Source organism: Sylvia atricapilla, chromosome 5 (genome assembly GCF_009819655.1).
Source record: "Sylvia atricapilla isolate bSylAtr1 chromosome 5, bSylAtr1.pri, whole genome shotgun sequence".
In the NCBI taxonomy this organism is placed as follows: Eukaryota; Metazoa; Chordata; class Aves; order Passeriformes; family Sylviidae; genus Sylvia; species Sylvia atricapilla.
The window spans coordinates 47812533-47838114 of record NC_089144.1 but is presented as its reverse complement, the minus strand read 5'-3'; the positions used below and the strand labels follow the sequence as shown (position 1 = coordinate 47838114).

The 25582-nt window shown below is 40.3% G+C and overlaps 1 protein-coding gene across 1 annotated transcript in view; it reads right to left on the bottom strand.

The window, feature by feature from the left end:
• CACNA1C (calcium voltage-gated channel subunit alpha1 C) overlaps positions 1-25582 on the bottom strand; it is a 464400-nt gene that overhangs the window by 387054 nt on the left and 51764 nt on the right. The window contains 2 exon segments of the mRNA XM_066319417.1: positions 1613-1718; positions 5899-6244. Coding sequence (XP_066175514.1) covers positions 1613-1718; positions 5899-6244 — 452 coding nt within the window.

Here is a 25582-nt window from a genome sequence, read left to right as displayed (position 1 = left end):
AACACAAGTGTTTTTATAGACATTGTAAACGATGCAAAAGATGTCTTGGAAAACAGATGCAGAATGGAAACTCAAATCACAAGGTGCATATTTCTTGATAGCACAGCACATATTTCTTGATAGCAGAACAGTTTCAATACATCTTGTTTAGTCACAAACATAATTCCAGGCTGATTTCAGCCAGCAGTCTCCTCACTGAATTGAGGGAAATACCCACAATTAAACTCAAAACAAATTGTGAGTGGTCTAACCTTCAAATCTGCTTCATTTTCTTCTTTGAACCCCGCAAGTCAGAACATGACAAGAATATACCTGATCTCCTTACCAGGAGATCAACTGAATCTGGTTTTTTATTGAATATAACTCAGTAATTTTTGAGAGGTGCCCTTCTGAAGTTTTTTAAATACAGACACCATAACTGATCATTGTTAAACACTATGTCACACTAAGACAGAGCAGCCAGAGACACAAGATCAGCTCCTGTGTGCCGTAGGTGTAGAGAGTAGTTCACAATCACTTACCACCTCCTCCTTCTCTTTTTCTACTTCTTTGAGGAGTAACAGTGCAAAGGCACCACACTACAAGTTTTTTACTACTATTTTTTTCAAGCATAGGAGTATTGTTTCAGCAATTCCTGAAGTGTTTTCTAAAACTTCAAGAGAGCTTTAATCAGATGACTGACTTCCAAGAGCAGCATGAATCTTTTTAATTACAATGTCTGTCAGCTATCACAGTTGCTGCTGCTTTAGAAGGATGGCTTTTGCTTTCCTCCACTGTTGCTCTAAAATTTCCTAAGTCTCAATAAATTTTATCCAGGAAATAGCATCCCTGCTCCTAAGCTCTGGGAGTAAGTTTTCATCCTGATTCAACCCGACAAGTAGGAGATTTATTCGCATATTTCAGAGGGAAATAAAATGTTTTCTGCTAATTCAGTGAACTGTCCCTGCAAACTGAGCTGGTTTGTGTTCTGCCCTTACTGAGCAGAATTCTTTGCTATGGCTTCATGCTAAGCCAAAAGTAAACACTCTTCCTTTTCATACAGACAGCTCAATCCCAGAGCACCAACACTGGCATCAGTGGTGACAGAAGAAAAGCTATATTCCTCCAACAAGAGGAGATGATTAACAAAACCTCATAAAATTAAAAAACCCAAAAATACCAAACCAAACCCCAACCCCACCAACATCGTTTGGCCAAATTAATGCACATGTCTGAAATGCAAGCATTAATTAGTCATCAATCAGCTTGAGAGGAAGACAGTACCAACTTCACAACAGCACACAGTAAGACAAAACCCACCAGATAATCCCTAACTAAAAGTTATCTCCCATAAATACCTGCAGGTTAAAGTTCACTAAGTCCTTTTCCAGCATGCTGAAATTTGTTAACCTAAACATCACATGCAGCACCTTTTTGGAATATTCTTCTCTAAAACCAGATCCTCTGAAACAGGCAGTAAAATGAATTGACAAGACATAGCAGCCAAAAACCGATTTTTATGACATTCTGATTTTTTCTGGATATATTTACATTCCCTACCTTCAGGAGTCTCCACAATCACTTTTCAAAAGGATTTTGAAAATAGCAAGACTAAACAACAGCAAGGACTTACCAGATTGGAATTGGTGGCATTGGAATCATCTTCTGGAAAGGGGATATAGATAGCTAAGGCCACACAATTGGCAAAAATAGTCAGTAAAATAATTATTTCAAATGGTCTGAGGAATGGAGTTAAGGAAATTGTTCCAAAATGAGCACACAAGAAAAAAAAAATTAAAAGAAGATTTATAAGAATTCTGTTTAAAGAAAGCATTCCAAGCCCCTTATATTCTGAAAAGAAACATATGCCTTTTTAAGTGCTTTTAGGAGTTCCCAGCCAAAAACCTTCCTAATATGTCAAAAGCAGTGTAGGCCAGTCGCGTGCCAGAGTAAACACAAATTTCTTAAAAGTTTTTTTTTTTCTTTTACTTATTTAGATTGCATTTCCCCCATTTTTCCTTTGAGTTTGGCTGCACTAGTTTTAATAAGAGAAACGTGTTCTAGAATGACTGCCCCTGTTCTTTTTAGGATTATTTTTTTCTTGGCTGTTTTCATCTGCATTTATAAATTCTCATATAATTTTAACAGACATTTTGGGGCTATTTTCTTTTGTTGTCTTTGCTGTATTTTTACACACACACACCCCATTCTCGATTTCTCTCTCATATCTTGGAGTGAAATGTGGAGGAATATATGCACAAGTGGTGAGATGATGTTTAAAAAAGGACAAATTTCATTAAGGCAAAAAAAAAAACCTTTGTCCAAAATATGCTTAGTCTGCACATTGCCATGTATACTTGTTTTGCTAAAAAATTATTTGAGAGAGTATTTCTTTTTCTCTTCTTCTTTGCATTTCATTTGGCACCAGAGGGAACATAAATATATACAATATTTTAGGGACAGCAGGAAGCTGAGACTGCCTTTTATTGGAGAAACAGTTCAGGGACACTTCAACCTTACATCAGCTTCGCTGGAGAACAGAGAAACCAAACGTTTGGGACGTTCAGCAAAGAAATCCTGCACAAGCTCACTGCCCCGTGGAACCAAAGGGCATTTTCTGGCTGCCCAGGCTCCTGGCACCGCACTTTATCTGCTCCAATGCTCTCAGCTGCTGTGAAGTGCCTCCAAACTCAGACTAGAGACCAGATTTATGGTCTGTCTATACTCACTGGCCTGCAGGAATATCCCAGAGGCCGCTCCTGGGATAACTCACCAGCACCCTGCAGGGAAATGAGAACAGGGAGAATGCCAGGCATAACCCGTGCCACAGAGTGCATTTGAAAATGCCTTTATCTGCCACGGGGCTGCCAAATGTCAGCACAACACATGTGCTTTTGGTCAGCATTCTGCTGTTCTCAGCAGGCTTGAGCAGCAGAGAACAGGAGATCTTTGAAGGTTCAGCTGAGCTGCAAGATATACACAAATTCCAGGCACCTGACTGCTGTTTGTATTCACATTTCTACATTTCACATATGGAAGAGTCAGAGGGGCCCAGACTCACCAGACTGCTGTGCTTAAGCCTCTGAATAAAAGGAGATAAATGAGGCAGAAGAGTAGATCAGGACAGGAAGACTACACAAGAAATCAGGGAGACTTCTCAGGTATGTACTACCCCAGGCTGTTTGTATAATGTTTACTGCTGAAAGACCTGGATTTCCATAGGCTTTCATTTTCTTAATCACTTTTTTCCCCCTCATTTTTTTTGTTTGTTTGTTTTGGCAGGATTATTATCCATTAATTTATCACTCTTCACACATATTTGCTTTTATTTGTATTCTCTTTTCACACTGTAAACCTTAAATTCTATAAACTCTACAAATGCACTGCACAAAAGGCAGAAAATTAAACACACAGCTAAATCTTTGCAAAATAAGGTAATTACTTCATTTCACTTTTTCCTGAATGCAATTGCTAATTCAGGCTCTTAACACTGTAACATTTGGCTAAGAAACATTACTGAAGTACTATTTGATATTTGTTTAATACCTATTATGCTTAAACTTTAGTGGTACAACAAATCAGGCTAAGCCTTCCTACTTCCTAAAAACAACTGAGAAAAAGCCAGAATATAGAATTAAACTAAACCTTGGCACAATCCTTTGATATTGCTTATTGTCGCTGAAGTGTTTCATGTTTACAAACTCTCGATATCCAATGAGAGGTTCTGATGGAAAAAAAAAAATACTTCCATCAACTCCCCTAAAACCAAAGCCCCAAAGTGCAAGTTTCAGCATCTTGATATTGTTTTAATGGCACTCTTTGGTCATCTCTTGATCTCAGCAGTGCTGTACCCTGGTTTACAACACCTCATTCCCATCTTTCATTGCTGATCTCCTTTATCAAATTTATCTCTGTGCTTTCTCTGAAGATGTGGGGACTGGGGTGCTGCCAAGCAAACCAATATTCAGTTTTATCCTGTTAGTCATCACCCATCATCTTATGCTTAAAGTATCAGACTTATGTCAGAAGCAATAAAAAGTAGCAAACTTAATCAGGGGATTAGAAACTAGCATCTGAAGAAGAAAGGAAGAGGCAGGCAGGTAGTTTAAGGACATGGAAGGATTGACAGGAGCATTTTTAACAAGTCCTTCATCTGAAAAGTATGCCCATGTCAGCAATACCTAATATACTCATTTTCTGTTTTCACCCAACATCCCACCAGACACCCAAAGGAATAATATTATCACATTGTCTTAAATGCCTTAATTCACTTTTTTCTCATATTAACTACAGCCAAGTTCTGTACTGCCTTTCCTTGATGTGCTTATCTATCCCTAAAAACATTTTTTTTCTTTTTTATCTCCTGAAGAACCCCATTAGCTCATGCTTACTGCTCAGGGTTAATCCTAGTTTCTCTTTGAGGCTGCAAAGGATGAGGATGAAATTCCATTTCAGTTTTGAGTTTCACACCACAGACTCCAATTCCAGCTTGCACTGATCAGACTCGGGTGACTAAGGAGGCTTTGCTCTTTGCACACAATAAAGCAATGATCAGACTCTCCCTGGCTTTCCAGGGAAGCTGCACTGACCCCTTCACTCTGCACTTCTGTGTCAGTGGTCTTCATCCATCAGCTGTGACTCCATCTGTCTCCTGTTCATGCTATTAGATCTGGCTCTGCACTGCTTCTGGACATGTTACTTGAACCCTATTTCTTTTTCCCCTCTTCTAAATAACCATTACCACTTACCATACATTACTGAGCCTTATCATTGTAGCCAGAACTCCAAAATAATTAACAGTTCTCAGCTCAGTCTCAGGGTCTTACTGCATGCCTTTGAGGGTTTTTTTACCCTGATCTTTTCTCCATACTGTAGAAAGGGTGATACCACACGTTTAACAAAAAAAAAAAAAAAAGTAAATTATTCAAAATACCAGAGCTTTGGACTGGTGACACCTCAGAAAAAAAAAAAAAAAAAAAAAAAAAAAAAAAAAAAAAAAAATTGAAAACGGGAAAGCCAGTAGCTGCTATCAATCCCACAAAGTCAGTTCAGTTCTGACCTCAGACACCTTGAACATCTCCCACATTTCAGCTTTTCCAAAGAATGCAGCCACTGACCTTTATTATCATTCAATCTCCCAGTGGTTTCTCACACAGGGGTGTACTTAAGGTTTCAGTTCTAATCCTCTTTCCTGACACACTCCCCTTCAGCACAAACCAACCTCAGTTCAAGTGCAGGAATGATTTTTGGTGTCTTAAATTCCCCATGGCACCCTCCAATCTGTGGTGTTGGAACTCTGGCTGCTGAGAATTTTAGGTTTTCTGTGCTGACAGGCACTGGCCCCCAAGCAAACACTGCATTTGACCTGAGACTTTGTAAAAGGCTTCCAAAATTGAGTGACAGCACTGGGATTATGGGTGTGGAGTTTGAATAGAAGTGTGTGATATCACAGGGTGGAAAACTCAGAGTTTAAGGCTTTAGAATATAGTAATAGATATATATATATAGAAAGATGGAGGATTTAGGGTGTTAGGGTGTTAAGCCTTTTTTTCCACCTTCTACATGAGTCTGGGTAGTGCTTTGTAATTAGGTGGAAGGATCCACATTGCAGCCCATGGGTGGTTGGTTATTGGGTTAAAAGTAAAAATAATTTAGCTGTCATTTCTTAATTTGACAGTTTGTCCTTGAAAAGACCTGATAGAGATAGAGAGGGAGCCATTTTACACCTTATTAGAGTGCTGAAGGACTCATAGTTTGTTAGACTGTAATATAGATAAGAATTAACAAACATCTGAGTCTGAACACGAAAATATTGTGTCTCCAGCATTCAACATCAACTCTGGCAGAGGCTGAAGAGCAGTCAGAACTGAGGCATTGCTCTTTCCCCAGCCATGAGCAGGAGCTGAGGTGCACAAACACCTTCCTGGCAGTGCAAAAGGATATTTCCATTCGACGATGCTGATGCACGCCCTGCGGATGGGGTTCTTGAGCGTGAGGCAGAGCAGCGCGCGCGGCGGGCGCGTGGCCGTGGTGCTGCCCTGCTTCTTCTGCTTGCCATACTGCTGCCTCTTCCTCTGCGTGGAGCTGGCCGTGGAGATGGTGGCGTTGCCAGCACTGCCCATCAGCTTGGCTTGCCTAGCAGCGTCGATGGCAGCCTGCCAGGACAGGGCTGCCCCCGGCGTGGGGATGTGCTCCGGGGCCAGCCCTGCGGCCGCGTTAGCGTTCATGTTGGCATGAGCCGGACGGGGACTCCCATAGTTGGAACCTGCAGCGGGGGTGGAAACAAATAAAATAAAATAAAGCAGAGGAATTTGTGAAGACTTTTTTTTAAACTGCAGAATAGATAGGTCGTCTTTTTTAAACCCCTTCAGTGAAGTGTATTGTAGATAATTCGTATTCTTCACTTTAAAGTAATACTATCATCATGTCCACAAAATAAAGACGCTTGACTCCAGTCAGGAGGCAGTAGAAATCAGAAGGTTTATTTACAATTCATTCAGACCTCTTATAACATGCTATGTCAAGACATATTATTGGTCCATAGGGCTGACACCTCTCCCATTGGGTCAGTAACAGAAATAGCAAACAACACCTGTTATGGGGAAAGAATATGGTTTACACAAGGTTGTTTTGGGAAAAAGAAAACTGTTTAAAAGTTTCACTTGAGAAGAGCTAGCTCTTCTCAAGCTCAAAAAATATCAAGTCCACATACTATCCCTTGTCTTGCAAGACTCCCAGGAAGACTGATGGATGCTGAGCTGTTGGAAGTGCCTCCAACCAATGCAGCCTCCAGAGATCCAGAGAAAATGAAGTATTCTTTTTCACCCACGTATTTTGCAAATTGGGCTGTTTGAAAGCTCAAAAGGCGAGGCTGGTCTTCACCCCACTCAGACATGCAGCACTGCTATCTGGTATGTGGCAAAGGACACAAGTGATATTGTCAAGTCCTATCATAAAAATCTTGGTGTTTCTTTGAGATTATCTCAAGGTAAGGTGAAATTTCACCCATAAGCTTAATTGTCCCTGCAAACAGCACACATGCATAGGTCTAAGGATAGCCTGAGCAGAAGGGACAGTGAAGCAGAAACCAGCACACAAAGGCACAGCTCATGGATTTCGTGCTCCGTATGTTCCTGTGCAGAGAGTTTAGGCCAACTACATGCTTAGAAATTGGAACTAATTCCTGATAAACTGATGGATGAACTACTGAGTCAATGGAGAAATTAATTTTAAAAGCATAAATTAAGAAGAACGCTAAAACCTAGCAGCCCAAGTTCCAGCTTTTTTCAAGAAACAGCCTTGCAGTTTCTCTAGCCTAAAGTGAGGAAGTACATGCATTTACCCAATCATAATAATGGAATATACACATCAGGTGACATGTGGCTGATGTTGAGGAGGTCTTAGCAGTACAAAAGATAAAGTTACTCTTTCAAGCTAGCGCAGCTGTTCCAGTGTTCCAGTAAAGACAGCTGAGTCACCTGTGCCTCTTCAATGAGGCTTTTCCAGTGACCCACATCAAAACATCCGGTCACTCAAAGAGGAGAGAATTTTGAAATTTCAGAACAGGTTGCTTTACTCTTTGGACTATGCTTCAGTTGAGTTCTGCAAGAACTTGTGAAAGATTAACTGAATTTTAGCCCAGGGACTTCACAGAATAAAATATAGGCCCTGTTAAAAAGGTGCAACACAAAAACCAGTCAGTCACAGTAGCAAACTTTGATTAAGAAGAACTCCTTGTTTAGGTATGTCCTGCACCATATTTAAGAGACTAATTAATTTGTTGTGGACTTTTGAGTTTGCCTGTGGCCCAAAATTTGAGGTGCAGGTAAGAGGAGACCTGAGGGGTCTACAGATCTTATTCCTGCACAGTTCAGCTTCAAACCCTGCCCACTGCTGGGACTGCTGCTCCCCTTTCCCACTGGGCAGCAGACAAGACTTCAGAGAGAGTGCACACCCAGGCCACAAAATAAATCTGCATTTACAGGGGCAGAGGGTGGGAACCGAGCCAGAGAGCTGGATCACCTCTTTCAAAGCAAGCTTAAAGCTTCCTGCTGACCATGTCCCACTTCAGATCAGTGTAGAATTATGGTGTTAATAAACAGGACGTTTGGGCTTCTGTAGACCGTTAGGCAAAGCAAAGGGAAGACCACTTGTTTCATTTACAATATCAGGTGAAAGACATTTAAAACCAGGCACTTGGCAAGCTCTTCTTGAATGGGAATAATTACTCAAGATGCATATTTCATAGCTGGATGTGCAGTGCCAAGGTATCACAGCACTGACTGCACTACAAATGGATTAAAGCAGGTGGAATAAATACAATTACATTGACACACAGAGGATATGCCTCTACCTAGAAAGCATTCAAGGTTTGAAAATTCATCTCACTGAATCGCAAGGAAGGACATGAGAGAGTCAGATGTTATTTTGTGTCTCATTGCCATGAGATTTTCAGGCTGTTACAGCCTCATCACAGAGCAGGGAAATCCAGAGCTTGTCTGAAAAACCTCCTAGCTGCAAAGCAGCCAAAGGAAGCTGATGAGTAATGCAACTGATATGTGAAAGGGAAAGCTGAAAGAAACAAGAAATGGGAAATGGTTAATTCACATCCCCCACATCTTGAAAATGAAGAAAAAGAGCTTTCAGAATCCTACAGGCTAAGCAGATTTCCTCGATGAAGCAGGCAATCAAGTGGCAGACAAACTTAGTTTTCCAAGGCTAAGCAAATTGTACACAGCACTACTCATGGGATACGTATTTATTTTCAGACCAGCTCCAGATGCAGTTTTTCTCTTAGCATGTATTTGACCTCCCTAGCCTGACATGCTGCAAAGGAAAAATAAATGAAAAATTACTCTTATTATTCTCCAGCTCTTCTTTAATACTGACCCATTAGAGGGGAGAAGAAAGATGCAAGTTTCCCAGTAAAAGCAAATTTGCTGATCCCTCTCCACAGTGTTCTTATCATGCTGACTGGACCATGTGCTCCTGTAAATAAACAGCTGCTGCTCCTTAATGAAGACTTTTTCCTGCAATTTGGGAATGTGTCAAGTTTCATCATTATTATTTCTTATTCGTTGGGTTCAACATGAGGATCCAAATCCATGCATTTTGACTTCAATGTGCCAGCAAAGTTAAGGATCCAGCTCTTGGTGGCTTTATTGGTTCTGCTCCTAATATGATCAGCAGTCCCACACCAAAATGCTTAATCTCAAATTAATTTCAAGTGATGAGTCAGCAATGACAGACTTATAATAACAAATATTACAACTATTGATTACTGATAAGGATCTGCCTGTTTTATGAAGCTCAGAGGCTGCAGACAGGATCTGTAGTAAATGACTAATGGCAGTGACAAATGACTTGTTCTGGAGGTACTTTATAGAAATAGCTTGAATAAAAGAGTGAAGCTCCCACAGCTACATTCAAGAACTGAGCAAAATATTTTCAAAGAGAGCAGAGCCAAAGTTTCAGGGAGAATGAAATTCCACCCTGTAATCTAAATGCCTAGGGTTAATTCCTGGGAAGCAAGGAGAGCACAGTTCCAATTGAACTCGTGAGGCACCATACTGAAATTTCACCTTCAGCACTCATTTCTTCCCCACCACAGAACCCTGAGAGCTGCAGTTACTGGATTTGGGTTGGTTTTTTTTTTCTTTTTGCAGCATAGCAGTGAAATACTCCACTCAATTTCCCCACTACAAATAAAGTTTCATGCTACCAAATACACCATTATTAAGCTGGATGTTGACCAGAACTGGGAAACAGAGATTGAACTCCCACTCAAATGCAGTAACTCACTAAGCACTGATCCACAGCATCATCACCCTGCTAATCCCCACCACCACTCAGCAAGAATTTGTACTAGCTACTGTGTCCAGCTGGTGCACAAAATTCTGCTCTGCCAAGCCCTTCTGTGCTATGGATCATGAATTTAAGCATCTGAATATAATTAAACAGAAAAATCCATATATATGATAGAGTTTGATTACAAAGTCTTTGGAAAAGGCTGTCCCTCCTGAAAAAAAATGCAATTTGCAGAACTAAAACAGCTTCAGAAAGAACAAACAGGTCTCAAAAAACAAATTAAAGTCACAAAGGTAACGAGTAAGGTCCTCTACCACAGGAAATGAACCACATTGCACAAAGTACCTGATACTGAAAGCTTACAACTAAATCACCAAAGCTGTCATTACCAAAAACACTATTAAAACACACAGTGATGACCATTTTAAGAGGTATTTGAATTCCACAACAAGCCATCTATTAACTATCTCAAAAATACACCATAGAAAATCCCAACCATGCAGTGACAATTTGATACAGGACATGGCAAGTTAATGTCACAACTTCTGAGGGGTTTTGACTTCATCTAATGAGCCATACATTTATTTTAGAGAAATTTGTGCTCAGGTTAATTATTTAAATGAAAAATAGACCAAACCTGATGTGGAGTGTCATTACTCCCCCACCAAAAAACAGCAGAATCCTAAAATTGCACAGCTTGAAGCTGCTGGACAGATGCGTTTTCCTCCAAAGCAAAGGAGTAAAAGATGAGATTGGTTCATTCAGTGCCTTATCTGCTCTCAGAATGAAAGCAAATAGGTCACATTGCTGAGATCATGTATGAGACCAGCTCAAGCACTTGGGAAAAATGTAGTAAAATATTAAAATAAGAGGTGTCAAAATCAGAAGCACAAAGAACAATGCAAAAAACCCCCAAAGCAGTCAGTGAATGAGATCATCTGTTAACGAGGAAGAATGTGGAAAACATTGATCCATTAACCAATGGAAAAAGGAGAGCATTTGGTATATGATTTCAAGAAGGATTAAATATTACATGACATTTTTGCATCAATTTTTATTAAAAAAAAAACCCATCAAGAGATGATGGCTAGCACAAATAAACCCTAAACCAAAACAGGCATAATTTCCAACTGTAAAAGGGCAACAAGTAATTGGATAATGTCCATGCTTTCAGCTACTACACCCTAGAGTGCCCTAGAATATTTCGAGCACTTTCTGAAGTAACCTCTAAACTGTTGGCTTGAACTCATGGAAGACAGAGATCTCGGAGGACTCAAATGATAAGACCAAACCCCAGTTTAAAATAAAAAAAAAAAAGGGGGGAAAATTTATATCCCGCTTTAAATGAGGTCATTAAAAAAATTAGAGAAAAAAACCTAGAATAAGTAAAATAAGCAAGCATCAGCAAGTACTTGCAGGACAAGCAGAAAAAGAGCAAGAGACATAGACCTGTCATGAATACATTGCATCAAAGAAAAGCAGTTTCTTCCAGAACTGAGCAACAATTCACAGGAAAGGTGGAAGCAGAAAGGTCCAGGACTCCTGATTTTATTAATAGTTTTATGAGGCCCTGTATGATAGCGTCATATGAATTCTGGGACATACAAGCAAGAAAAAAATTGGTTTATCATGAACATGAAACCAGTGGATGCCTAAGAGCAGTCATCACTGCTCCACATCAAAATTGGAGGATGTGGCACAGGGAGGTACCCAAGGGCCTGCCCTGGATCTGATTCTGTTCCATGTTTTGATTCTGCTCAATTAATGATCTGGATGATTAAATGGTGAACAGTGTTATTAAACAAGCAGGTAACTGTGAAGCTGGGAGGTAAAGCAAATACACTGAAGACAGGATCTGAATTTAAAATTAACTCCATGAACAGAAGAAAAAGCCTTTAAAAACAGGATGGAGTTCAGCAGGGACAAATGCAAAGTATTTAAGCAAAATGAATCATCTGCCCAAATTATTTTCAGCAAAGCCTTGGGGGTTTATATTGGATCCCCAAGAGAACAGAAGCTGATATTGTCACACTGCCTTCCTCCCATTAAAATGCAGCCATGGAGTGCATAAAGAGGGATAAAATCCCTGCAGCACCACCAGCAATTCTTCCCCTCAACTGAAATGCAGCAAGCTCAGGCTGGCTAGTAATATAGAACATTTTACATATTTACTATATGTATCATGACACATATCTACTATATACTAGATATAAAAATATTTTATATATACTAAATGTATATTATTACATATAAATATGTATTACATATTTACTATATATAACTTTATATTTTCTATTTAATGTATATTAAAAATCTTTAGCTATTTTTAAGACATATGTATTTACTTTAAAGTACATATAGCTCATATCAATCACTAAATTCATAGGCAATAAACAATGGCTTTTGCAGTAAGAAAAACCCAGGCTGTACCTTCCACACTCTCAAATCTGGCCAGAAAAAAAAAAAAAAAAAATCCCTATTTGCAATCATACACCCCTGGTGAGATTTCAAGTGAGCAGTAGTTTCTTCTGTTCATTTCTTCAAGTTTGAAATGAAGAAAGGCCCCTGCACAGAAAGATAATGTATTTATTCCATCAAGAGACCCCTGTGAGCAAACCCTGCTCCACCAGCACCTCGAAGTTCCCATTTCCATGAGTGTGTTCATCACTCCAATGTGATGGGGGAAGGTGGGGATGCTCAGGACCACGGATCTGGAACTCTTTCTTTGCTTTTAAAACCTCAATTTGCAAATCTTAAAAGCCTAATAGGCTTTCAACAACGACCAGCAGGACAGGAAATTTAAAATCTTGACATGAAATAAACCCACTTATTTGTAGGAATTTTTCCAGAAATCTTCAGCAACTTTTCAGTTGCCATCCCTGGAAATTTCCTGCAGTGAATGCAAGGCTGCACACAGCTAAAACTCTTTATTTGAAGCATGATGTGGATATTTTTCCTTATTAGCCATTTAAAAAAATATATATTAATTCTGGTATCTAACAGCTAAAGAGATGCTAGGGGTTTTTTTTCCCCTCCCCAAACAGAAGGGTTTTCTGAAGGCATTCTGCAAGTAGAGGTACGAATTATAATGAAAGCTGGATTGTAACTTCAACTAGAGCTTTTTCTATAACGAAATCTATTATAGACACATGCACTGTTAAAAATCACATCGGGCTAATACTCAGTGTAGTTTTGAGCCCGCCCCGCCCCCCCCCCCCCCCAAAAAAAAATAATTTAAGATTTTCTGCTGTAAATTGTTTGATGGATTCAGAACAAAAACACACATAGAAAATACATGATTTAAGACAGCTTGTTTGCCATAGTTGAGACTAAACTTTTTTTTTTTTAAATCAAAACAAAAATATCATTTTCAAGAACCATGCTTCACTTGAAATCAGATCTTGGTTTTCCTTGATTTCCCTCCTCAAAAGCAAGTGGGTTTTTTTCTGCATGCCATTCACAGAAGATGCAATGAGCTCCTGGCAATGTGAAAAAAAAAAGTCCATTTCAATGAAGGAGAGTGCAAGTGCACAAGCTGCTCTCACTTCCAGTATCAAATGCCTCCAAGTTAAATATTTACACTTGAAAATTAACTACTGACACTGCATGGCAAATCATTGTAACTTTGCCAACACTGTTTGGATTTTGAATTTTCTGAGGAAGGCTCCACGTTGGTAGAACAGGCAGCACAATGGATTTCTGGCTCATGAATAAGGCACAAGACCACGAGCAATAATAACTCCCCAGAAAATATATTCCCTACTGAAATAAACCATGGGACAGCTCTTCCTTAAAATCGCCACATAGGCAGTTCTCGCCATGCAAAAATCCCATATTTCAGAGTATGTTGCAAATAAGATCATTCTCTTACATGCACAAACCTTGGATGCACAAGAGAACCAGACAGTGAGACACAAATTTCTAGGATTTCCCTCACTTTTCTGTTTCAAAATGCTGTGGTTTTCAAAGAACACAGTTCAGGTTTGGGTTTGAGGATTTTTTGCCACCCCCCCCCCCCCCTTTTTTTTTTTTTGAGGGTGGAGAGAAAGAATGGGCACTGTTTGCTTTGCACTGTGGGCTCTTTTAATAAAAGAAATCCTACTTGCAGTAAAAACAATTTCTATTCCTATTTACTGATAAATTTGGGGTTTAAAGCAACTCTCTGTTCTGCCTCCTTCACCAAAGGCATCTCAAACCTTGCCCAGGAGAATCCAGAAAGGTCAAAGTTTGAAACTTCTCAGCAGACACAAAAATCCATCTAGCTTGGGATGTTTCTCTTCTGTAACTATGGATTCAAAAGAACCAGACTGGGAGGGAAGGTTTGGGGTTTTGTTTGTTTGTTTTTAGAGAGGAGGAAAAGGAGTGAAAAGCATGAACCCTACTAAATAATAGGACCTGATGGAAGTGCCTGATGTGAAAAGTTGGATAATTGATGAGAGGTCAACTCAGGTGAATCGCAAACTCTATCAGGAGATAAAGTCATTAGAGTGAGGAGCTGTTAAGAGGGCAATTGCCCTCAAAACACTTGAGGGTTTTGGGTTTTTTTTTTTTCCTTTTGTGACTTTCAAGTTACAAGAAAGCCCCCAAAAAATCACAGAGAATCCTTCTTGGTTTCTTGAGACAAGTTTCTGGTGGCACCAGAAATCAAACCAGGTTGATTCCTGGTTACCATCAACCACAGCTCAGCAAGAATTTCAGAAAACTCAAAAGCAGCAACAGAGGAGTAGTGACAAACATCTTTTTGCTGCTAAGAGTATTTGTGTTTGTCTGAGAGAAACCAACCAGCCCCGTGTTGGAAGGAGCAGCTTGGGAGGGTATTTTCTACAAAAAAACCAAGTTCTCCTGGGATAACACCATCTCCAGCAGAACACAGAGCACAAGGCAAATGCTAACACCAAAGGGTAAGCAAATAAAACCCCGAAATTCTTTGCCTTAAGGCAGCTGTAGGTGCATGTCTCCTGGTGGATTGCTTTGATACATCATTTTAAAGTAGGGCACCTGTTTTTAAGGCACCTGCCAGCATAAAACCTTTGCAGTAACGTGCACACACATCATGAGGAGCTGCTTGGAGGAACACCAGAATTCCTGGGCAAACTCCAAGCACAGACACCAAGAGACCTTCCTTACTTAAATGCAATTTCCCCCCCACCTTTTCTCTGAATTATCACTACTGCCATTACAGATCCTGGGTGCAAGCACATCTTTGGTAAGATTTCCTAGATTTTGTAAAATTTCTCTGGAGATGAACTCAATAAATCGGATTCTTCTGACAAATCTGTCATCTTTACTCTTCAATTAGTGAGTAATCTAAATAGAACTTCTTTACAGAAATTAAGCTCTTACACTTCAGAAATAATCCTTACTGTATTAGAGGATCTCCAGATTCCTTGTCCAAAAATTCAGGGTGTGATAGAAACCAAGACAAAGACCTAGAGATTTGATTTGCCTCACTTTACCCAAACCATTTTCAAAAGAGGGATCTTGTCTAAACCCCCTCCACAGTTAGTGCAGGGGATCATTTCCTCCATCCTTAGGACAGATTTCTGAAATACAAGTGAAAGCAGCTGCTCAAAGTGCCAATCTCTCTCACTGTACAGAAGTAATCTAAAACATAAGTTTAATTGCACAAATAATGTCAGTGGATTAAATAAGATTAAATTACTCCCATTTATTTGTGGGGAGCACATGCATGCACATGTGCTTGTGCACAAGGTAGAGAGCAGTTCTGCAGCTGCTTTTGGCCCCAAGCACACGATACAATTTGGAAAACATGTACAAGCATATGATATTTAAATAATTCAATAATTCCAATAGTCTTCATCCTAGAAAAATCAATCACGGTTCTTCCACAACTCATAGTATCCTCAGTCCAGAAATAGCAGGCTGTTCCCATTTACAGCAGATGATGGCTAAAAAGCACAAAGGGATCTCTATGTAGGTCTATTTCTGCATTACAGGTAACAGACATTTCAATAAAGATACACAAGCAAGAAATCAAACTTCTGCATCCAGATCTGAATGGAGAACAGCCCTGACAGGCAATAGACAGGCAATTCTGACAGGCTGAGGGGTTTTGCTTCCTCTTGCTGCTCATGGGGTCAGAGTTCAGCTGCAGCAACCCAGAGAGCAGCAGAGCTTGTAGGGAATGGCTCAGCAAGGGTAGAGAAAGAAGGGAAAATCTAAATTTCTTATAGGAGCCATAAGCACTGGCTGACAGCCCTCCCTGGCAGGGACCATCCCCACCCAGGGAAGTCATTAATCCGCATTAGGACACAATAACTCAGATTAGGAGGGACCTCTGAAGGCCATCTGCTCCTCCTCCTCCTCAGCCCCCTCCTTCCAAGTGGTCCAATTTCATCGTCCTCTTTGGCTCTGCAGCATTACTGTCATCTCTGAGTCTGTGCAGAACTCACCCAAATCAAACATTTGTTCAGGTAGTGTCCATACAATTTAAGAAAATGTATATATAAAAGGCATATCTCAATATATAATCTCCAATTTCCAGAGGTACCTACCACATGATCCTCAGTGAAATCCAGATATTAGCACACACGTGCAAAGCAGGCCCTCAAAAACGATTTGTTGCTTTCCAGAAAGGCAAAAATTTATTTTAAGCTGCATTTACCTAATTTTAGATTATGCATGCCATGTCCTAATAAATTAAAGATGCACTCCCTTCTTGAAATGCAGTTTCAAAGGAAAAGGTGTTATAAGACGCTTCAGTGTCAAAACTGACTTTTATGTCAGCTATTAATCTTAAGAGTTCCAAAAACCACATTTTTCTATTTTTAAAATCTGATTCTTTTTTCATCCCCTGCTGCTTGGAATTATACCAACAAAACATCACTAAAACCAACTGAAGAGGAAAGTTTGGAAACAAACCATACAAAAAGTTCAATCAAATCCTAAGAATTAAGTAAATAAAAATAGAAGTTTGGTGTTTCTCCTAATTTCAGTCATCTAAATAATGTTCTCATTTTTAATAACTTTATAGACAAAATAAAAGTAATCAAACAGGAGGGCTCTTTGTAACTTGGCATCATTAAGGTGTTTGAAAGAGATGGAAAAAAAAAGAAAAAAGGCAAAATTTGAACTGAGGGAAGAATAAAAGCTTTTTCCAAACTGTTTGCTTTCATCCACCAAATCCTCAAGAGGATGTTGCATATACAACATGCTCTGCAAACCAGGGAAATAGGGAAACCTCCCCTCAAACAAACCCACAGAAAATTACCAACCACATGAATGTAAACCATGCTATACAACAAAGGAAAACAGTGGCTCAGTTAATATCCAGGGTGATATTAAAAGATAACTAAAAAACCAAATAAACCCAAACCTATTTGTTTACTCAAACTAGACCTTTGTGATCTAGAGATATTATAGCACTAACAGATTTAGAGGTCATATTTTTATAGCACTTTGCAGAGAGGAAAATAATTTTACTGGGCTGTTTGGTACCTAAAGTAACATGTTCTATCTCCTGCACACAGACTTCTCTGATTTTTTTTTATTTACTGGTCTCTTCTAGCTGAGAGCTCCAAGCCTAAATATTAAGCACAGGTAATACACAGATGTAAAAATAAGCACTCTGGGCTTGCTCTGTTGGTTATGAGCATTTCCAAGCTAAATAAGGCTTGAAACTTGCAACAAAGAGGGGAGCAAAGGGGGAGAGATAATAAGGGGTGGGGAAAATGGGCAGGAGACAATCTTTGCAAGCACCTGTATGAGGAAGACCAGCGCCTGCTTTACATCTCAGGCTGAACACTGTCACACAACCCCGAAATAGTCCTTGTGCTACTGGGTGACTACACAAAGATTGTTGAGCTGCTTCTCTGTGACCTTTTCTACAGTGGGTGCACACAAATGTTTGAGGCAGTCTCTGTGGGTTCTTGCTAAAAATAAAAGCTCCTGTTTATATGGAACAAGACCCATTGATCATTAGAGAATTTACAGAGAGCAGAGCAGAGGTGCCACAAGCAGATCCACACCAGGTTTGCAGAGCACTTGATTAGAGCTCTGTGTCAGCACTGCCACTGGGAGAAGGCTCTGGCTGCTGCTCCAGCTCTAGGATTTGCAGATCTTATCAAAGATAGTGAAACCTGAGGCTTCTGTGTTCCTTTCTCGGGATGCTCCACACTCTGCAGGATCAGCATCACAAAAGGGGCAAGAAATTTCCTACAAACCATTCATCTGATAGCATCTGAATGCTGGTCAACAGATTCTGTGTTTCTACTGCTCATTAGGGAATTAAAAAAAAGGAAAACAAAACCCCAAATCAACAAAAACATAACAGAAGAACTCAAAACATCCAACCAATTTAAAAATTGCCGTAAGTATTGTACTCTCCCTGTTTGGAGGAAAGAGGTGCCTGCAGGTTAACTCCTCTTCCATGACTGAGCTACTTTGTCCTTCTTGGCTCTAGCCCCTGGACAGAATGTGTTGCAGCAGCCCTCTTGTGTGAGGGCAGAAATGAGCCTAGACACAGACTTCTTTATTACAGCATGAAAACGGCCCTGGTTTATTCCTCTGTACAGCTCAGCCATCCTGACCCCAACCATTCACTGACTTTGGCAGCAGCAAGCTCCTGCTGGAGGTTTCCCTCACAGCCTCTGGCTGCTGGTTATTTCCTGCTGAATTCTGACTGCAGGCTTTCACCCAGCCAGACTGTGACTGCAGGTTCCAACACCAGGCTCTAAGAGCACGCTCAGACTGACCCCTCAGCAGTGATTCTCTCTCTCCTCAGGATCCTTCTTCCTCATGATTCCCTCATCTCCTCTTCCTCAAGGTCCCTCCTCCTTCACAATCCCCCTCAGCAGCTCACCCACTCCCTTTTATCCCACTTGTCTTTATTGGCTACAGCTGTGACTCCTCAGGGGCTGGATGGGTAATTAACACAGCTGTCACTAATCAGGGGCCAGGTCACCTGGTTTCCCTTTGACAAGAATGAACCAACACAAGAAAACACAGCCCACAACGATTTCCAACCCACACGCAAGCCTGAAAGTCCAGGGAACTAAAAAAAAAATAAACATATATATATAAGAAATGTAGAGCAGGCTAATATCTTCAATGAAAGACTAAAAATAGCTGAAGCATTTAGTCTTACATAAGAGAGAGTTTAAAAAAATTGATCAGAATTAATGAGCATGAGCACGTGAAAGGCTTTTGACACACCTCATGACCCTTTCCACTTAATGAGACCCTTATCATATATTCAATATTTGGTAGCTGTAACTAGGCAAATTCAGATGCCTAATAAGACATACACTGGTAACATTGAGCAGTGGAAACTTAACAGTGAGATGTCAAGGGTCACTTCCACTTGATCTGCCCAGGTCAGGTCTGCTTCATTTCCTAACCGCTCTTTTGGTGATCAAACAGCAGGATTCACAAACTGTCGGGAGAGATCCTTCAGCCTTCAGATGTCCTCAAAAATCTGTTACTCACAGACAGCCCAAGGACAGCAGGAAACTCAAAGTTAGCAGGATGATCTTTAAAGCACACCAATTGGAAATGTCTCTGTAAAAATGTGTCTTTTGCAACATGTCGAGGCCCATAGTGGGATAAATGGAACATTTTCACATGTACACTGGGGATCCCCATTGTCCTTATTTCAAGTTATTTGCAGTACAATGGCTTAATCAGAAAAGTGGCGTTACAAAAACAGTTACGTTATTTTAAGTAAATTACTCCCACTTAAATCCATACATTTCCCAAAACATTCTCTTGTTTTGAGTCATTGTATCATTACCAGGCACAGACAGTAAATGAGCATTCAAAAGCAAATGGTGAAATGATGACAGAAAACATCAGAGACAACCCCATGCAAAATTGCAGAATAGCTTTTCAAAGAGGCAAAACATATGTTTGTGATTTCTTCAGAAAGATTAAACTGGAAGCTACCAATGGTAAATTTAAAGGTTGTTATTTAATTTAAAAGAATCTCCTTACTTCCTATTTTCAAAGTTCAGATTTCACAGCTGAGTTCACAAAGTTCAATTATTTCACCAGCACCTCATGAGGTGGGCAAGGATTGCTTTGAGCTGGTCCATCCCATTGCGGATGCCAGTTTCTGTGAGGAGACTCTCTGGCTGGTGCTCTCCAGGAAGCTGAAATAGCTGCTTCACAAACCACAGGTGCTGTGGCACAGCAGGATTTGGGCACTGCAGAGCTTGTGCAAAGGGCAGCAGGACAGAGCCAGAGCTGGAAATCCTGGGCAAAGAGGCCCTGAGGAGATAATAGGGTGATACAGGAAGACTTCACATCCCTGCTTGCAGCAGTGAGAGTCAGAAATTTGAAAAGATGCACATTCTTTGAGGTGGTATAGTAGCACAGATATAAAGAAAGTGTGCCACCCTTTTTTTATGATGATAAAAACTTTCTCTGCCAAGACAGGGTCACCTTTTCTTCTGATGTCAGCAGAGGCATTACTCCCCTGGCTGCACCCTGGGGGCAAGGGCTCTCCCTCTGGTTGAAATCACAGATCCAGCACACTCCAGGTGGAAATCCAGGCTCTGCCAAGCACAATCCCATTTGCCAGCATGTCCAAGGCTCAGAAAAGTCACCAAGTTCATCAAATGAACTTCACACCTAAGTTTATCTCCTCGTTGAGACCCTGGTAGAAAAGGAGCTCTCCATGACTCAAAAATGGCACTCCCAAAACCAGGCCTGCTGCATTTGTTCACCCCAAAGCACAAACTACACAAACCAGAGGGTTATTGCAGAGAACCCTCTCTCCATTGCTGTCACCCAGCCAGGAATCTTTCTTGGTCAGTTTGGTAATTCCAGCCAGCTCAGGCACCCACACTCACCAGCCAGGAAATAAAGCCTGAAACTGATGACAACATAATTCCTGTGTCTTCTGCCACACTTGCCATCCTCTCTGACACTGCAAAATCCATCTCCCTCCTGAAGTTACCTGTTCTGCAGTCAAAGTTTCCCCACACAATCTTAGGAGAAATTAATTGTTCTCACAACACAAGGATTTAACAGCTCAAGAAGCAGATTTCATGAATTTCCAGTTGAAGTTTTTCCCAAGTTGTTATTTTCCTTATCATGCTTTTCTTTGCCAATTTTTTTGTTTAACAGCATCCAGGCAGGAAGTATACACTGAGTGCATTTACATTCACACAGGCCACCTGAAAGACAGGTGACTTAAACCTAAAACAGGCATAAAACTCACTTCTTCACACTATGTTTCTGTTGTTGACAACCAAAATTAGAAACAAACACACATGCTTAAGGTAGAACTGAGTTCAGTAGTTCTAGCAATCTGAAACCTGGCATTTGTCTTGCTTAGTCACCAAAGTTCCAGCTCCACAATCAAGGCAGAGTTAAGTGGCTCCCAAAAAAAGCAGCTCAGCCCACCTGTTTCATGTTTCTATAATGTTCTTTGGCCATGGCTGCCTTCCTCTCCACATACCAGCTCTGAAGGATTATCTCTAACCAGACAATTTAAACACCTACAGTGAGGTAAAACAAAATCTATGACAAGTGATCAGTTTAACTATATGAAAAAATGACAACTCTTAGAATGAAAGGTTAGAGCATTTCTCTCTTATTTCATACTATTCCATTCCTTTCAAAATATTTCATAACACAGCTAGATCCTTCCAATCAGAGTCATTTTTTCATCCTGGTCCACTAAGCAAATTAGACTTCTGCCTATATATACACACAACTGTGTAGGCACAGTGCAATGCAGACATCTCCAAGACACTCTAATGCCTCCCAAGAGTAAATAATTTCTCCAGCTATTTGGAAACAAAAAATAACACCTCATGATACACACACTGGAAAGATAGCAGATAAAAATCAGGAACAACTGTATATCTAGGTTGTTATTCAAGCTCTGAGGTACCTAGTGATAAGTCTGAGTAGGGAGGAAGAGAGGTCTAATTCCTCCTACCCAAAAATGCTGTGCAGTCCCCAGAGAGAGACCAGACAACAGCCCCCTTTCCTACCAGATTCCCACTTGATCATGGCATTCAAGAGAATATTCTGCATTTAAGAGAAACACACATCATGCAATTTACATCCAAGAGAGGTAATTTGGATTGGGAAAAGGGAAACCACACACATCCTGATCATAAAGCATCTGGTTCAAAATTCAGAAGTCTGGGCACTCATAAACCTGCCTGCTCATTTGTATCCAGCTACAAAGACATGAGCTGGTACATCCTGACCATGAAACTGATCCTCACAGGGAAAGACTGCGCTGACAGAGAAGAGAATCCTCTTTACTTATTAATATACAGCACTCATTACTGAAGTTAAGACTGCTAATTGGTGTTAGGGCTGCAAGCAGATGACTCAGCCTGGCCTGGGCAACCTAACTGGACATGGAAAACTACTGGCCATGACGTGAGAAATTAAGAGTGATAACAAAGGGAGGAGCTGGCAGGAGTTACAGGTGGGACTGTGAAAAAGGGCCAGGTTCCAGACACAGTTTAAAGGGAGCTGTCAGAGAGGAAGAAGCTCCACACTGAGTTGAGGAAAGTACTGGAGTCCTATAGGGGAGTGTCCTAGGGACAACAGTGCCCAGGTAACCATATCAGGAATGTGAAATAAGGCCAGCATTGCTGAAAACCTGGACCAGAAACACCAAATTTGAGAATGGAGGTAGAAAAGCTGGTGCAGTTGGGGAAAAAATAAAACAAACTGTGGTTGGGTTTTTTATTCTGGAAAAGACTGGAATGACAAGGGAGACACAAAGGCAGAGAAAAAGCAAGAGCTGGAGAGAGATAAATCATGGCACAACAGTTGTGGGGGGTACCCATGAGAGCCCTGCTGGGGCTGATCACCCTGATCACCACAGCTGGACCAGGACAAAATAATTAATCCATGGTTCTAATTGTACAAGAGTCAAACCTGCTTGTGCACTCAGGAGGACCCGGGCAGGGTTTGTTCACTGATTTACATCCAGACACAGGGATAAAACATCCCAGTATTGCTGTGCCTGTCCCAGGCTTGATGACATCAGGAACTGAACACCATTTCATAACATGGATCTCACTAAAATGAAATGCCTTATTAATTTCTTTGCATGCACCTCCTGGGGTGATATCTTCACATAAGCACACACAACACAGCTGATGAAAAAAAGAAAATTAATTTTCCAAGCCTATTGACCTGGCACATTGGGAAGATGAAGAGAGTTTTTAATACTGGAAGATGTTCATATTACAGGGATCATGACCACACAGATATACAAGAAGAGAAGTAAATAACTTCAAAGAACATATTTCTATTTCAGCCTTCCAAAAGGAAAGGAACACAGCTTTTGTGGAGATATGAAAGTCTACATCCTAATGCAAAAATAAATTAGAATACAGTCAAATTCTCTAAATGTCCATACTGTCTTTACATTCATCTCCCAAACAGCACCTGACAGTCACTCAGAGCTTTGCTCAGTGTGTTGCAGAATCAGGTTAAGATACTTTCTACTGCTGTTATCAGAACAACTAGCTACAGAAACTAGAGGTTTAAATCCTGAGATGACAAGTGGGGCTTTCCATCTCCTGCAGCAATTCTGTCTTGAAGTAGTGTTCTAAAATAGCATTCCAACACGATTCAGGGAGAGGAGCAATAAAATCCACCAATGCATTAAACCATCTGGCTGAGCTCACATCACATTCCTTTTGAAATATCAAACGCCACTGATATGTGCTAAAAGAATAAATTTCCTTCCCTCTGATATTTGCAGAGCTAACTCCACGCAGGGCTTTCCCCACCCATATTTTCCATAAATAATGAGGGATTATTCCTGGCCCTACAGCATGCACACAAAAATCCACCAGGTCCTGTTTGTGTTCTCCATCAGAACCCACCCTGAAGCACAACAGACAAAATCTCAAGGATGCACACACCAAAACAACAGTAAAAAAGCATTCTGGTGAAAGAGGAGCAAATCCAAGGCAAAGCAATGTAACAGCAAAGCTCCCAATAAGAATACTAAGAACTAAAAAAATAGATCAAGAACTGCTGACCCATATGTACTTATTTAGGTACAAGCTTTGCCTTGTAGCAGCAGGATGTATGATCCAGTCAAATGCATATCTCTCCACAGAAATACTCTGAGCTGTGTAAACCACAGTGCAAATTAAAAGCACTTAAGGAGATGTCTAAGCATAACATTTCATAGAAAGTAGCAGAAGTTGCATTCTCAGCATTAAAAACTTCCTGCAGTGTTTTGTTGAATAATTCATGCTTGGAGATGTGATCCTTTTTTAAGCACTTCACATTTGACCGTGTGCCATGATACATTCCCAGGGATTCTGCCAGGCACCTGTAAAACTCCATGCTCCATTTTTCTGAAGTTTGAATTCTGAACTTCCTTAAATTTTATTTTAAAATGCTTTGGTTGTCTTTAAGAGCTGCCAGTAGCAAGTCCCTCTTGCCATTTCTTGACTGATTTCCTGGCATGCAGAACAGCTTTTATCACTGCATGCAAGGTGGAACACAAGAAAGATCTCTTATGATCTTTCTCGACACCCTTTGCCTTAAAGCAGAGAAAAGCCTTCAAGTCATGTGCATCTTAGTCTCCTACTCTCTGCTTTGAGTCCTGACTTTTGCCATAATGGCTGAAAAGACAAAAGATGCTCAGAGTTACTCTGTTCCAGTCATCACTGTGCCATTGCATATCCAACTCATGGCAATCCATTTCAAATCCAACATTTCAATGAAATTATTAATTCACTGTAATTCACTTCAAACGCAACACTTCAATGAAACTATTAACTCTTTTGGTCATAATGTAAATCCAAAAAACAAAATTAAGGATTTCTTTCTTCAGCATAGTCCCTCATGAATGTGCTCATTTCTGATTTAAGCAATAAGCTTCTTTACATTGAACAAATGGCAAACAATTCATTCTCAACGAAAACTGTGGAGAATTTTTTTTTTTTTTGAGAAATCAGCAGCATGTGCTGCTCCATGCAGGACCAACACATCCCAAACACCTGCTCACAAACATTTCACACTCACAGAATCCGTGCAACTGAGCCAAAGCCAGTGAGAATCTGCCAGGCAAGATACTGGAGTTCTATGGCTAAAGCCCTTCATTGAGTTGCAAATTCAATTTGTGGTGCTGCTGGCACTAAACACAACTGATGGCTGCAAATCTCAGCCTTTTCACTTAAAATTTTCACTTAGGTGAAAGTGATGTAAAAATTTCATGTAATCCACTCCTAGCTATTGCTCCTGAATACAGTCACACTAAAGTTCCATTAAACCCACAATTAAACCTGATCACTTTCAATTTGCACTCCATAAATGCCTTTTACTTCTCTCTAAAGACACCAATTTGAATTTAAATTACACCTGAAAACACTCCGTGCATCTATACAATTTATAATAGGCAATAATAACAGGTAGTATACAATTTATACAAGCAATAATAGGCAATTTAATTATCATATGTGAATTTCAGCACACAGGTGAAGCTTTCCTCCCTGCATGAGTCTTGTCATGTTCACAGCTCCAGAGAGTAAGGAATACTGTGGATTTCCTCTGTTTTCTTAATGACCCTCAGGTTTATGTGGCTTCATTTGCTGACTTTGCTGTCAATATGATAAATTCATCCCAAGGAAATCAGAACCCCTACATACTTAACTCAAATGTCTGATATTTAAATATGGGGTCTGCATGGAAAATGTTCTTTTGTGAACTAAATGCAGACTACAGGATGGAAAAGCCAGCAAAGTTTGGCATTACAGATGTCTTCACTTTTCCTGATATATGTCAATCTGCATTAGAAATAAGGTTCAACATAAATCCCCTGTGCAGTGTGCGCAGG